The 15,264-nt window shown below is 40.1% G+C and overlaps 1 protein-coding gene across 2 annotated transcripts in view; it reads left to right on the top strand.

Moving 5' to 3' along the window:
- Rnf20 (ring finger protein 20) overlaps nt 1–12,668 on the top strand; it is a 32,286-nt gene extending 19,618 nt beyond the window's left edge. For both annotated transcript variants that reach the window (XM_055605422.1, XM_055605423.1), the window contains exons 11-21: nt 4,415–4,594; nt 5,465–5,600; nt 5,920–6,041; nt 6,159–6,529; nt 7,678–7,795; nt 8,751–8,900; nt 9,300–9,512; nt 10,159–10,284; nt 10,440–10,580; nt 11,210–11,311; nt 11,606–12,668. In XM_055605422.1, the coding sequence (XP_055461397.1) occupies nt 4,415–4,594; nt 5,465–5,600; nt 5,920–6,041; nt 6,159–6,529; nt 7,678–7,795; nt 8,751–8,900; nt 9,300–9,512; nt 10,159–10,284; nt 10,440–10,580; nt 11,210–11,311; nt 11,606–11,782 (1,836 nt within the window). In that variant the 3' untranslated portion in view covers nt 11,783–12,668. The remainder of the gene's footprint in view (nt 1–4,414; nt 4,595–5,464; nt 5,601–5,919; nt 6,042–6,158; nt 6,530–7,677; nt 7,796–8,750; nt 8,901–9,299; nt 9,513–10,158; nt 10,285–10,439; nt 10,581–11,209; nt 11,312–11,605) is intronic.
- Nucleotides 12,669–15,264: the final 2,596 nt, after the last annotated feature.

The following is a 15,264-nucleotide window of genomic DNA, read 5'->3' on the forward strand; positions in this document are numbered from 1 at the left end:
CTTAGTAAGGGAATAGGACATGATAGAATAAGAAAAAAAAAAAAAAAAGAAAACTTGAACAAGTTAAGGGAGACATTTGGAGGAGACTGCTTGTGTATTCTAACTATGGGTGAGGGAGAGAAGTAACCATAGAGAGAAGGAAAGAAATCTGAAACAACTTTAATAGACCTTAAATTACTTTCTCAGACCCGTAAGTCACTTTCTCAAACCTTCATGGCTTAAAACTATTCTCTTTAGACTTTAACACATACTGTTATAGCTTTAGATCTGCATACCTTGTATCATTCATTTTTCTTGACCTACAAAACTTGCTTGTCTGTTTTTCATAACTCTCATAAACTCCAGATCTTTCTGAATGTGAAGCCTGTTAGTAAGGTAATCTGTACGTACGAAATGGACTGACAAGGCAGCTAGGTGTTTGCTGTTGTTAAAGCTGCAGGTAGTCCTCAGTGTCATCAGCGATCTGTGAAGGATGAATTTGAGTAGGATATATCATTTATTTATATATTTATTTATTCATTCATTTATTTATTTATGTATATCCTCTTACTGTCTTTATTGTTCTTGTTAGTGTTAGATGCTATAATAATATATTATACCCTTCTTATGTTCTTTTAAAAATAATTTTATTTTTTATTAATTACAGTTTATTTACTATGTATCCCAGCTATAGCCCCCTCCCCTCTCCCCTCTCAATCCCACCCTCTCTCCCTCTTTTTCTCCTATACCCCTCCTCCAGTCCAATGATAGGGAGGTCGTCCTCCCCTTTCATCTGACCCTAGTCTATCAGGTCTCATCAGGACTGGCTTAGATAGCATCTTCAGGATGTATAATTTAAATGTTGTATAAATTAAAACTTTTGACAGAAACTTTACTTAGACAGTCATTTGAGGCTCACATGGTTCATTGCAGAAACAGTCTTCAGATGTCAGAAAAGACAACATTTAAGTTTCAGTTGTCCCATAGAGCAGCAGGCCTTCGGTTGTCAGACTTAGGTCTGAGGAATTTTTCCTATAGAGGAAGAATTTGGGAACATTGACCTTACTTTGATGAGGCAGAGTACAGCAATCAATCCAAAAGTGTCCACAGTTCTTATAGGTTCCTGGTGGCAGATGGGGCATAGGACAGTTTTTCCCCAGTGGTTAGCATTACCACTGTCCAGGTGGAATAGATGGTGCAATATTCCTTTTTATTTTTTGGAGACCCTAAAGTTTTTTTTTTTTTTTTTTTTTTGTTAGAAGCGAGTCTCTGTTTATTGTGGGAAGTTTTTATTGAACATTTTAAATGCTGTATTCAGAGGAGTTTGAGGACCAAGTATCTATTAAGTATACCTGATTTTAGGCTTAATCTTGAAAACACATACAGAAGGCTAAATAGAGCTTATGTTGTGTTGGAGCCCGCCAGTAGAGTCGAACAGTTCTTGAGGATTAAATAGTTCTTGGGGAGTGAGGATTAAAAAAATAACCAACACACTACACATGGAATCAGTTTGAGAGGGCTACCAGTAGAAACTGTCACACCGGTTTATTCCACAATTCCTTTTTACAGTCAGAGCAAAGCACCTCGATACAATGAAGGGGTTCATCAAGAAGTCAAACTGATTTACCTCGATCACTTGTCTGTGTGATCCTCACACAAACAAAAGGAAGTGGACTTGGCAAAATATCCTGCCTATCCCTGTCTCCAGGTGAAGGCCAGGGTGAAAACAAGCAACTCTCCACAATGTTGGTAATTAATCACCACTATAAGTATCATTATGAACATATTGAAGAATTTAATTATGAGTTAACTGATAATTAACTTGTATGTTTTATTTATCTTTACATTTATAATCAGTTAATATAGCTCTTATAAGATTAGGACTTGCAGCTTTATTCCTGTTAAGTTTGAACATTAAAGTCTGAGTTGAAGATTTAATTGGAGATCTTTTATCATGAAAATAAACCATAAACCATAAATGTAGTAAACTTTTGTCATTTAAGAATATTGCAGTTCTTGTATAATTCAGTTTAAGCTGTAGGCAGTCAGGAAAGGAAAGGGTTAATGAGTTGGCACAGTGGCAAGGGATGGACAGGGAGGTAGGAGATAAGACTAAATGATGTGGTTGCTCCCTTGGTAATCAACAGTGGAGAATCAGGAAGAGGAGCTTTTGGAGCAAGGACAGTGAGAGGGGCATGGGACTGTTAGAGTGGCACAGCTGGAACTGGTTGCAGAGGAGAGGGAAGGGGGGCCAGTTGTAGTAGCCCAGAAATGATTGCTGTGGCTCAGGCATGGACCTAAGGAAGTTGCAGTTCCTAGAGAGAGGGAAATGATTAGTTGTTAGAAGTGTTGGCAAGGCTGAGTGCTCCATTCTTGAGCATTGGCTCTACCCCACCAGGCCAAGCTGGACTGGAGGTGCAGAGTGGTCAGGGCTGACTTGAGGAGTGAGTGCAGCTGGGCAGATGGTCCTGGAGAAGGAGGGGGCCTGTTGGAGCATTACCAGAGTTTTAAGTGGGCTGAAAGGAAGCATGCGGGGTGTGTGTGGGGGAACATGGCACTTTGAGAGCTTCCAGCAGTGGAGCCTGTAGTATAGGGGTGGGAGAGAGAGGGAGGGGGAAGGTAGCAGGTCAAGTCTGAGGGGTCTGGTCTGTGGTTTCAGTGGGAGTAGTGAGGGGGTTTAGCAGGGATGGCTGCATGGCTGCATGGGCAGGCAGCAACAGCTGATGGGCAGAGTGCCTGACAGTCAGTATTCCTGCAGTGCACAGAGGGTTAAATAAGACATGAAAGGGCATAAAGTCTTACAACAGCAACCTGTAGAAAAGTTTGGAGAGTATAGGAGCTATACAGAGGGCTGGGAGCAGACAGAAGAGAAAGTAGAGACGTTGTTGGTTACTAAAGTGTATCATTAATAGGAGTTTTATTTGGGTGGGGGAGAGCCCACCCAAAGAGTGGAGCCTGGTGGACCAAAGTTGAGAGACAGAGAGTGTCCTCAAGTCTCCCAAGATGCAGAGAACAGATATCTGGGAGGGAGTGGGTTGTCACCCAGACTCCGTCACCAAGAGAGGGACCCACAGAGGGTCTTAGGGTGAATTACGGACCTGTCAGTAGGATTTCCGGAGGGGAAGGGCTCTAAATTCTGGTAGTGCAGCCACCAAAAGTGAAAGGAAAGCTTGCCAACTACACCAAACTGAACCCAATGTGCTTATTAGAAGTGTGTTTCTTCAAGCATGGTGGTAATGGGAAAAGACCTTGGAGAGGTCTGATGAAAAGGCTCAAAGTTTCAGTTGCTGCTTAGGTAAACACTGGAGGCCTCATGTACAGTATGGTGACTAGAATTCTGTACTGTGTACATAAAATAGGCTGGGAGAGTAGATCTTAAATGTTCTCATCATACAAAGAACAAACAAAACTGGCTTGTTAATGGAAGTCAATTTGCACAGAAATTGTATAAAAAAACCCTCCATGTTGTATATCCTATGTGCAGTTCTAACTATTCCTAAAGCTGAGGAGAAATGCAGCTCTTGTTGATGTGCTATGTACTCATTTGCTTTTGCACTTATTGTCTGTACAGGTCTTGTTCTGAAAAAGACTTAGAGTTACCACTAAAGATTTATAGGCGAAATCAAGGTCCTCTGATTTAGAATTTGTTAAAAAAATTACTAGTAGAGTTACCATACTGAGTAGGGTAAAAATGCGTGTTTGTAAGGTAAATGGCAGGAAGAAGTACATGCTATGGGGACAGTTGGTCACATGGTGTTTGTTGCCAGAGATGGGTCACAGATTTGGCTCTACAGTTTCCTGTAGGTGCAGTGGTAGTGATCTATTGGTGTTCATTCTTGCCTATTAGAATTTTCCCTTGCAGAATCTCAGGGGAACAAAGATTCTTCAGGAAGTTCTCCTCTTCCTTCTTTGATGCATAGACTGTCACTTATAATTTATTTCTAGTTTAATAATAAAGTTACTTGAACTAAAAGTGAAAGCTTCATTAAAATTCTTGGGAAATTAAAGCAAATAGTTGATTAGGAAAACATGACTACTTTTTCTGCCAGTTAGAAATATTTTCTCTGTGATGGTTAATAAAGAACAGCTAGTTACTGGGGTCTTCTGCTGTGTTTTAGAATAGATACCCTGAATGCTAGTTATGTAAAGTTAATAGCCCATTCATCCAGGGAGCATGTAACTCTTCTAGTAGCTCTTCTGGCTTCCTTGGATTGGAGTTGAAACAATGTAAAATACATATCAAAGTAGTGACCTAGTTTACACAGGGACTGAGTGTTACACAGGACTGTAGTACAGACTTATAATTTTCTGAGTAACAGTTTGAAGTGTGTGGGGCATCAGTGAGTTTAAGGTATTTTTCTCCCATGTGTCTGACATGTAGGACATACGTGTTTCACTCTGATTTTGACTTGCTTATTCCTTGGGCCTTATTAAGGTGGAATTGCGGAGTGCAGTGGAGGAAGTGGTTAAGGAAACTCCAGAATATCGCTGCATGCAGTCACAGTTCTCTGTCCTTTACAACGAGAGTCTACAGCTGAAAGCCCACTTGGATGAGGCTCGGACTTTGCTTCATGGCACCCGGGGAACTCACCAGCGCCAGGTTGAACTCATTGAGGTAACAACAAGCTTTTCTTTGTTGCAGTGGTAGGTATGGGACCCAGTGCTCTACCACTGAGCCAGCCATTCCCTCTCATGCTTTGTCTTCATTATATAATTGCCTGCATAATAGATTTTGTGGCTTAACTTTCATGCAAAGTTGATATCCCAATATCCAGTGGGCTTGAGTCTAAGACAACAAAATTCTTGCCCTCATAAATTGTACAGTCCATTGGGAGAATGCAGCTCATAAGGATGCTGCACAATTCAGTGGTAGTTGTCCAAAGATGTGCTGATGAAGAGACACAGCATCAGATTTGACTGGGAAGTCTTCCTGACGAGTAAGTGGGTGGGAAAGATCAAAAGGTAGTTGATAGTTAGAAGTAGACATGTGTCCCAGCAGTGACATCAACCTTCACGATATTGGTTCCTAAGTTTGTGGAGGACAGGTGGGCATTGTGTCATTGTGGCATTTAGTACACGTTTTGGTAAATCATTTTGAAGGCAGAACTTTTATTTTTAAGATTTTTATGTTCTCTTTTGTGTTTTCCTATACTCCTTAAACATAGTGTTTAAGGTAGTTGGAGTTTTTGTGTATGTCGGCTAAATAAACCAAATGCTAGTTTATGTTTAATTGTAGACAGTTCATGGTTACTTTGTCCAAGTGAATTGTAATCTCAACTATAGCTAGAGTCCATTTCCTTTATTTCTTCAGTGGTCTGCTAGGTTCTGAAGTGATGTTTCTAAATCACAACTGGTGTTCTTTAAGTGAGGAAGTGGAACTTTGCACAGTAAGCATTCTTTTCTTAGCAGGCTTACCATCTTAGACTGTTACAGATTGAACTTAGAGTACAGGTGTATGAATGTTCGGTTGGTTCTTTATCTGCAGCGAGATGAGGTTAGTCTGCATAAGAAGCTGAGGACAGAAGTGATCCAGCTGGAGGATACCTTGGCCCAGGTCCGCAAGGAGTATGAGATGCTGAGGATAGAGTTTGAGCAGACTCTTGCTGCCAATGAGCAAGCAGGTAGGCTCATTCTTGCCCTGCTCTGTGTTCTGTCTGTTGTAAATTTCTTCTTTGAACTAAAACAGGATTCTTGAGATTTGTTAATTCTCACTTAAACTCAGAAGACATAAATATCTCGAATGGAATCCTGTAATTCATTTCGACCCATCACCTAGGGGTTTGTTTTAATTCACTCAAGCAGTTTGCTTTTCATCTTCTGAGAAAACATTTCTTTTCCTATCTCTTCTTGTTACTCAGAATTTCCTGATGTGCTCTGAGCTTTCTCTCCTTGAGCCTTTGTCCTTTTTAAGGCTCCTAATTTGCAGCTGTTGTTTTTTAGGTCCCATAAACCGGGAGATGCGCCACCTCATCAGCAGCCTCCAGAATCATAACCATCAGCTGAAGGGGGAAGTCCTGAGGTACAAACGGAAGCTGAGAGAGGCGCAGTCCGACCTGAACAAGGTGATCTGGAGCAGTTGAATAAGCATTGTTTGCCATGGTTATGGTAAGGGCATCATGTCTGAGGGAAGCATTATGTGCTATAGAGGTGTTGTGTATCTTTCTTTCATTGTCTCCTAGACGCGTCTGCGCAGTGGCAGTGCTCTCCTGCAGTCTCAGTCTAGTACTGAGGACTCCAAAGATGAACCCACAGAGCTAAAGCAAGATTCTGAGGACCTGTCCACTCATTCCTCAGCATCAAAACCCTCTCAGGAGGATGCGAGTGAAGTTAAGTCCAAACGGGATGAAGAAGAGAGAGAACGAGAAAGGAGGGAGAAAGAAAGAGAGCGAGAACGAGAACGAGAAAAGGAAAAGGAGAGAGAACGAGAGAAGCAAAAACTGAGAGAGTCAGAAAAAGAGAGGGATTCTGCTAAAGATAAAGAGAAAGGGAAACATGATGATGGAAGAAAAAAGGAAGCAGAAGTTATCAAGCAGCTAAAGATTGAACTCAAGTGAGTGATGTTTATAGTGATTCAGAGCTTGAACCTAAGACATCAGTTAGAGCCTGAAACTAAGAATGAAGTGTTTCCTTTATGGAATGGCTCACCCAGTCATCTAGCTGGATGTGCAATTACTGTGGTCTGAACTTTCAATCTGATGTACAGCCATATAGCCTACCTGGCTATTGTATAGTGTTGCTGAGTGATGAGGTGCCAGTCAGCTCCTGAAGAGCAGATACCACATTGACATAGCAGAGCAGAGAATTACTGGAATGAACTACTGCTTTTAGGTTTAAGTAAATTGTTGATATCATCTGTGTTTTAAATTATCCTACATCTCTAACCTTAATGGTATTTATTTGTTGTTGACTGTTTTGGAGGTACGCTAGCCCAAACCAAGAATTCCTTAGACAGTTTCCTCCTACAGAATTTAGACAGAAGGATAGACTTAACTCATTGCAGCATTACCTTTGTCCCAACATAACACATTGCCTTGTTTGCTCCTAATAAGCAATAATGCCTCTGGTGGAACTGGCTCTTCTGACTGTTTTTCATGGTTCATACTTTGATGGTATCTGAATCTAAGGGCACATTGTGCTTGAAGTTTTTGAGCTCACATGTACTTAAGCTTCACCATTTAGAGAGAGATGAAGTGTTAGTCTTCAAAAAGTGTTTACAATGAGATTGTCAGCTCTAGGATTAACAGTTCATTTTTAACTTTAAAAAGTTCATCCTTTTTGATTTATTTTAAAGGCAAACTTTTATCTCCCTATAAAAGTCATCTGGATGGGTTGACTAAGTATACCCCAGATCTGTCTACTAGTTCTAGTTTCTGAGTGGCACCACTTGAATGTACCTGTGTCATTAGTGCTACAATTTCTTACTTTATAACTATGTTGTAAAATTGAACAGAGAAAAGATTCATCTATACGGCTTTCTTTTCTGTGCTCTCCAAGTATATTCCAGATGTCTATTGGTAATTATGCAAAATCTGTCTTTTCTGTATAACATAGAGTAAAAAAAAACTTTTGTAAAATATTTAAAAAATATTTCTATTAAAATAATATTTTGTAAAATATTATGTTCTATCTTAAATGCTTACTCTGGTGTCTTTTGTTTTCTCAATCCATTGTTTCTTTCCCTTTACCATGCTGTCATAGGAAAGCACAAGAGAGCCAGAAGGAGATGAAACTGCTGCTAGATATGTATCGTTCTGCCCCCAAGGAACAGAGAGATAAAGTGCAGCTAATGGCAGCTGAGAAGAAGTCGAAGGCAGAGGTAATCAAACCTTCTGTTACCTGTCATCCTGGTGAAAATCTTCATTTGTGAAGTTGTCCTTTGTATTTTTCGCTTTTAAAGCTAGTGTTCAGTTTAGCACACTCTCTACCTTTTCAAAGACTGTCTGAAGTCAGGCTTTTAAAATTCTCTGCAAGGTAGTAAAATATGTCTGAATTATAAGAACTAGGAATAGGTTTTAAAATTTTCATTTCTTGATTGGTCATGAGAAATTATTGCCACCTTATCTTCATTATTACTGCGGTAGTTCTCTTTTTCTGGTTGCATTTGAAAGGAATGTTTTTTAAATTTATCTTTTATTATTTTGTGTTTAAGGATGTTTTCCTTGCCTGTATGTCTGTGCATCACATGTGTGCCTGATATCCACAGAGGCCATAAGTGCCTGGTGCCTTTGGAGTCCAGAAGAGGGCACCTAGAACTGGAGTTAGACGTGGTTGTGAGGTGTCATGTGGGTTGAATTGAGCCCCGGTAATCAAGCAGAGCAGCCATCCCATCAGCCCTGAGACAATTTTTTTTCTTCTTCTTTTTTCTTTTTGAGACAGTCCTTTATGTGTGGCCTACTATGTAGGCCAGCCTGGCCTTGAACTCTCAGGGGTCCGCCTGCCTCTACCTCCTGAGTGCTGGTGTTAAAGTTGTGCAGCACCATACCTTTCTCTAGAGGAATGTTTTTATTCTTGAAAATTGGAGGTCTACGGAGAAGACAATTTGAACATTTCCAAAGAAAATTGCGCATAATAGTCAAAACCCCTGCCTATAGATGTATAAAATGCAGGATGGTGTTAAGTAGTGTGCTGAATTATGTCAATTCTCAGTGTACCATTTATCCTGTTCCACAATTCTTTGATGTTTGATTATGTGAGCCTTCCATTTTTGTATGATTGATTTTTGGGAGTATTTAATGGCTTAATTATTTTAAATGATCCTTTTCCTCTTGTAGTTGGAGGATCTCAGACAAAGACTCAAAGATCTGGAAGATAAGGAGAAGAAAGAGAACAAGAAAATGGCTGATGAGGATGCCTTGAGGAAGATCCGGGCAGTGGAGGAACAGATTGAATACCTGCAGAAGAAGCTGGCCATGGCTAAGCAGGTGGGCACTCCTCCATTAATACTTGAAGTAAAAATCTGAACGGTAAATTACTGTCAGCAGAGGTTGACTTTAGTCCTAGTCCTGTTCATAATTTTTATCATTTTCTTTTTTTTTTTTTTTTTTTTTACTTTGAAATCGTTGTCTGTTATCCTTCCCTTATTTTCTTTTTTGTATCTGGATGGCAGAAAGTTTATTTTCACTTTTAGTGGAACAGCTGTTTCAGATATTCATTGTTTACTGAGGACCTCTTCTGTCTCTGCTTACTGGGACTGAAGGATTTAGTGATTAGAGAATGAGTTTTATACTGTGTGATTATAGGCAGGTGAACAGCAGGATGGTCTAGTTTCCTCTGCTCATCCTTTGGCATTAGCAGATTTGCTAATTGGTTCCTCATTTTAGGAGGAAGAAGCTCTGCTCTCTGAGATGGATGTCACAGGACAGGCATTTGAAGACATGCAGGAGCAGAACATTCGTTTGATGCAGCAGTTACGGGAGAAGGATGATGCAAACTTCAAGCTCATGTCAGAGCGAATCAAGTCTAATCAGATCCATAAGTTGCTTAAGGAGGAGAAGGAGGAGTTGGCTGACCAGGTTTTGACGCTGAAGACTCAGGTAATTGGGATGAGTGGAGTTCTCCGTTCTGTTAAGTAAGGGACATTCTACATGAAGACACCCACAGTACTGGTCATTGTGGCTTCTTTGTGTGATAGAAATGCTGCAAACTAGGTGTATGGTAGAGTGTGGGTAAATGGATTTACCTGTTCAAACAAATGGGTTTTCTTTTGACCTGTTTGCCTCTAGATATTGGGATGAAAGTTTTTGAGTGAGAGGCCAGAATTGAATATGTGATTTTACTTTTTATCTGTTAGTATTGTTTGCTTCTATTTTGTGGATTGATTTCAAGAAAAAGTCTACTTCAGAACCTCCAGCTGTTCTAAAAGAAATAAGAGTTAAGTTTGGTTTGAGTCAATGTTTATGTTCTAGTTGGACAAGCCATAACTGCAGAAGATGAATATGTATAAGTATAATTTTCCATTCTTGGCAAGTTAGAAACTTTTCTTTTTGGTAGGTTCCCAAAGTCTGAATATTCAGGAATTATTTTATGTGAAAAATTGAAGCCTTTAATAATCATAATCTTCGATATATTTTGAAAGGTTCATGGATAAAGTCCTCAATAGCTTGGGTATGGGTAAATAGTACATAGCTGATTTTATTTTCCTGCCTGCTCACATTAAAATTTAATTTTTCTCCTACACAGGTAGATGCCCAGTTACAGGTAGTAAGGAAACTGGAAGAGAAGGAGCACCTGCTTCAGAGTAACATTGGCACAGGGGAGAAGGAGCTGGGCCTCAGGACCCAAGCCTTGGAGATGAATAAACGTAAGGTATGGTGGCCTCTACGACCTCTCAGTTGGGTAGGCTCCAGGGGCAAATAAGCAGCACTTGCCCGCAGTGCTTAAGTTCACCTAGTATCTGGTCTTAGGTTGTCATTCCCTTTCCTGGAAGGAAGGCTAAGATGATGTTTCTGTATTCCACATAGGCAATGGAGGCAGCCCAGCTTGCAGATGACCTCAAAGCACAGCTGGAACTGGCTCAGAAGAAGCTCCATGACTTTCAGGATGAAATCGTGGAGAACAGTGTCACCAAAGAAAAGGACTTGTTCAATTTTAAACGAGCACAGGTAAGAGCAGTTGTCTTTGATTATATTTATCTTTTCAGTGCTATCTGAAGGCTGTGGTGTGTGTCGTACACCATGGACTGCTAGACTGAAGGGCCTTGTGGGAAGAGGCTGGCATTGTGTGTTTCATGCCATGTTTTCTAGTTGTAGAACAAATACCTGCAAAATTTGTAAACTAGTAAACTGTTACGTAGTAATAAAACTTCAGTAGAAGGCTAAAATCTCACTGATTATACTTCTCATTTTTCTCATGCCAGCTGTTTCTCATGGTAGCCTCTGTCCTTTTCCATAGGCCTGTAAATTATTTTATTCAGGTCTGCCCTCACCATAAAGCTAGTTACCACAAAGTAAAGCATCCTGCTCTCTTGAGTTCCCAGCTTTTGTTTTCATTGGACTGAAAGTGCTCTCATTCATGCACTTCTAATTTGGGGATAAAATTAGGATTGCCTGTTCTGGAACAAAAGTGTCTTATACAGGCATATACAAGTTCCTACATTCCTAAAGATAATTGGATATGAAAGGACAAAAAGTTCTTTGTTTCTACAATACAAAAGGTCAACTTGGAGAAATTCTTTCTGTCAGAAATGGCAGGCCAGGGAAGTGTGTCTACTCTGTCTACTGTCTTGCTGCAGGAGGACATCTCTAGGCTTCGAAGAAAGCTGGAGACCACCAAGAAGCCAGACAATGTGCCCAAGTGTGATGAGATTCTGATGGAGGAGATAAAGGACTACAAGGTGAGAAAAGCTGATGCAGTAGCATCTTTGTGTTTGTTAGGCCTGAAGTGATGTACTGATGAACTGAGACAGTAGACACTGAACTGTACACAAAGGCAAAAGTGCTCTACTGAAGCACAGAGAGAGCAGGCACTGACCTTCACATGAAGGCTAGCGGAGAATGGTTTATTTTTCAGGGGAAAATGGTACTCTTTCTAGATTGCTGTAGTTATTTTTTTTATTTGCTTATATATTGTAGCTGTTTGGGTCATAAGCTTTATGGTTCCTTAGACTCTTGATTTTTTTCATTTTTAGGCACGGCTGACCTGCCCTTGCTGTAACATGCGTAAAAAGGATGCAGTACTTACCAAGTGTTTTCATGTTTTCTGCTTTGAATGTGTGAAGACGCGCTATGACACTCGACAGCGCAAGTGCCCCAAGTGTAATGCTGCTTTTGGTGCCAATGATTTCCATCGCATCTACATTGGCTGATTGCAGTCAAGAAAGAGGAGCTGGCTAGGCAAGCACTTTCGCATTAACCACCGGGCCTCTACCTCTTCTCTCCTTGACAGCTGGCCGTCTGTCTTTCTTGCTCCTCAGACTTTGCCCAGGTTCTCTTCTCTGTTAGCTATAGAACGTTAGTGAAAAAGACTGCAGGTCTTGGTTTTAGAATGAACTAGAAACTGCTACTGTTACACGTCTTCCTTACCAGCTTTGTTTGTGTCCTTCTTACAGATTTTTCAGCATTTTCTTTTTGGGCCTATCCTTTAAACTTGGATTGCCCATTCCTCCTGAAGAAGTCAGGTTGATAGTTTTAACATCGAAAAGGAGATGTAGATAGGGTGAACATACGTTCTGATGGGGGAGTGAGCTTTTAGAAAGAAACTTTCTATGGGCCCAGACTTCTTGATTTGGGTAGTGAACCCTTTCTAAACTTAGGTTATACAATGGTGTAATTGTAATAGTTTCCCCTGGAAGGTTTGAAGCCTTAATAAATTATATCCAGGATAATTCAATATTTTTCCCACTCTTAACAAACTGACTTTTCCTGTCAGTTGGACTTCTTGCTAAAGTTATTTATGTTTTAAAAATGCAAATACAGTTTTTTAATTTCTTAAGGCCAGAAGAATTTCAAACAGGATAACCCTTGTGTTTTTTACTAAAATTAGAATTGGAACTTAAGAGGCAGCAGGAGTGGATTGTGAAGAGATCTGGGTATTCTGGCTGTGTGACCTAGGGAAGTGTTGGTGAACTATGAATTACTCTCATCTTCCTCTCCAAAGAGATTATGTGATCCTTTTTTTCCATAAGATTCTCAGTAATGTTTCTGTAGGATTTTAATATTCCACATACTTCAATTAAAGCAGGATTCAGGTCACTTTTGTGTTTGTGGTTTTCTTTGTTACAACTACAAAGCTGAAATTTTAAGATAGGGTCTTTTGCTGTGTAACCCAGGCTGGCCTTGAATGACAGTTCCCCTGTCTTAGCCTTGCTGGAGCTAGCTAACATTGGGGATATGTACCACTGTACCTAGTGAGATGAACTCTTTGAACAGAATTAAAATTAAGATGCTGTCTTTGTTGACAGTATTTAGGTTTTCTTTTTATTGTTGTTGTTTTGTTTTTTATTAATTGAGGTAGTTTTCTTTCTTCCCAGTTGTTTTGAGTCCGTACAGAGAAGAGACTACCTAAAAGGAAGAGATTACTTAGTTCTCTTTAGCTCACTGTGGAGGTAAGAAAGTGATTGTTCCACTGGTGGCTTTGGACTCAGAACTTTGAGTTTTATAGAGACTAGCACAACAGACGTTTTCTCTGCCTAATAAAGGTTTATGTAAAGTGGTTGCTTCCTGATCAACACCTGGTGTAAATAATGGTCAAGGGCATGAAACCTGTCTGTTCTTACCAGCTGTCATCAGCGGGCTTTGTGATGAATCCTACTGTTTTGTGATAGGGATTTAAGAATGAAGTCTAGTTGTTGGGTGTTCACTTGGTTATCAAGAGAGGCCACTGGTCAGTTGATCCTGCTGCCAAGCATATACCCATGCATATTTATATGCACACACAGCCATATTGGCTTCAGGCCCTACTCCTAGACATGACCATTGCATTCACCATTGCTGCTGGCACTTACAGGAGCATAACGAGGGACCAACTGGACTACTTGGGCAGCAGGTGGTTTATGATATTAGCAGCTCATGTTAATTGGCTTAGAAATCCAGCTACGTGGTACCAGATGGCCATTGGCCTGTGGTATGATGTAGAGGGAAACATTTCATTCCCTGGAAAGCTCTGTTAAGAGGAAGCTTCTTAACTGAGAAATTGAGGTCCAGGCAGCACAAGGTGAGTTCTCAAAGTCATTTTCAGAAAATATTCAAACATGGTGAGCTTGGGGTAGGGGGCGCTAGATTTCCTTTGCCTGCATGGGAGGTTGGGAATGAATTTCAGGAACACCCATGGAATTTCATGTCATATTTTGTTTCAGTTTTAAGTTCATGACTTAGTAGCTCTTCAGATCCTGAGAGGAATTTCATTTAGGGGAACTTGACATTACCCCAAATTAGAAACAACAGTCTGAATTCACAGAAAAATCACAAGGTATTTTCTTTAAGGCGAAGTTCTCAATTTAAAGTAGAAAGTGATAGATATTGTAGAGATGTTCTCTCTCCTTCCCTTTTATTCCCCCCCTCTCTTCCCCTATTTTCCTTCCTCCCACTTTCTCTTAGAAACATTTGACTAAACATTGACTAAAATCAGATGTAGTCAATATGAGGCATATGTCTTATATGTGGTTTGTCTCTATCTACTCAAGGATCCTTTTCTAAGGTAATGAAATGCTTCAGCTACTAGCTATTACATTCTTCGCAAATTTCTGTTGGATACTTTTTTGTTGTTCTGTGCCCACAATGCTAGCTCTCCTTGTCCTCCAAAGACAGAGGAATGCTATACTTACAGAATAATGTGCATACCATTGGAGTGATACATGATTTGATCGTGTCAAGACAATAAAGTGATAGTTTGTTCCCTAGACCTATTGGATGGTGATGTTTATTCTTGTAAGAAGTGATATAGTCTCCATTCCCATTGTCATTTGTTGGTTGGAATGCCTTCACGTTTTGTTCTTCAAGATGTTTTTTTTTTTTTTTTTTGCCTCTTTGTTTTTGCCTGAGGATAACTGTTGATTGATAAACCCAAGTCTCAGTGCATCTAAAGAAATTGACTTGTGTAGTGGTTGAATGAGAATGACTCCAATAGGTTCCTGTATTTGAATTCCCCGTTAGAACTGGTTGGGAAGGATTAGGAGATGTGGCCTTGCTGGAGGAGGAGTGTCACTGTGGGGTGAACGTTGAGGTTTCAAAAGCCTGTGACATTTCTAGTTAGCCATCTGCCATGCTTGTGGATTGAGAAGTGAGCTCTCAGCTACTGCTCTAGTACCATGCCTGCCTGCTGCCATGCTCCCCACTATGATAGTAATAGACTGTAACCCTCTGGACCTGAGTCCAAATTAAATGCTTTCTTTTCTAAATTGCCTTAGTCGTTTTCTCACAGCAATAGAAAAGTGGCAACTAGTTACCATCATTAAAATCTTGATTCATATAAAGTAGGAGCCAAATATGAAATTGCTGGCTAGTGTCTGTGTTGAATTGGACATACACAGTGAGAAAACCTTGGCATGGAAAAATATTTAGATCTTAAATGTTTGGAATACTAAATGTTTTATGGTAAATAAAAGCTTATCATTACCTTCTGAGGATTTCTGCTCAACTTTGGTTCCTTCCTGACATTAGCTATTAAGATATTGTAACCTGTTTCACAATTACTATGACTTGGATTTGGAAAGGGCAATGGCTTAACATCTTAATCTCCAACATGTGGTGGAGGCACATAGGACTCAGTAGTAGTACTCAGTAAAGGCAACTGAATAATTCAGCTCCCTTCATTCTGCTACCTGCTCAGAAGTCTGTCTTATTGTACCTG

This window comes from Psammomys obesus, unplaced genomic scaffold (genome assembly GCF_907164565.1).
Source record: "Psammomys obesus unplaced genomic scaffold, mPsaObe1.curated_primary_1811, whole genome shotgun sequence".
NCBI classification, from domain to species: Eukaryota; Metazoa; Chordata; class Mammalia; order Rodentia; family Muridae; genus Psammomys; species Psammomys obesus.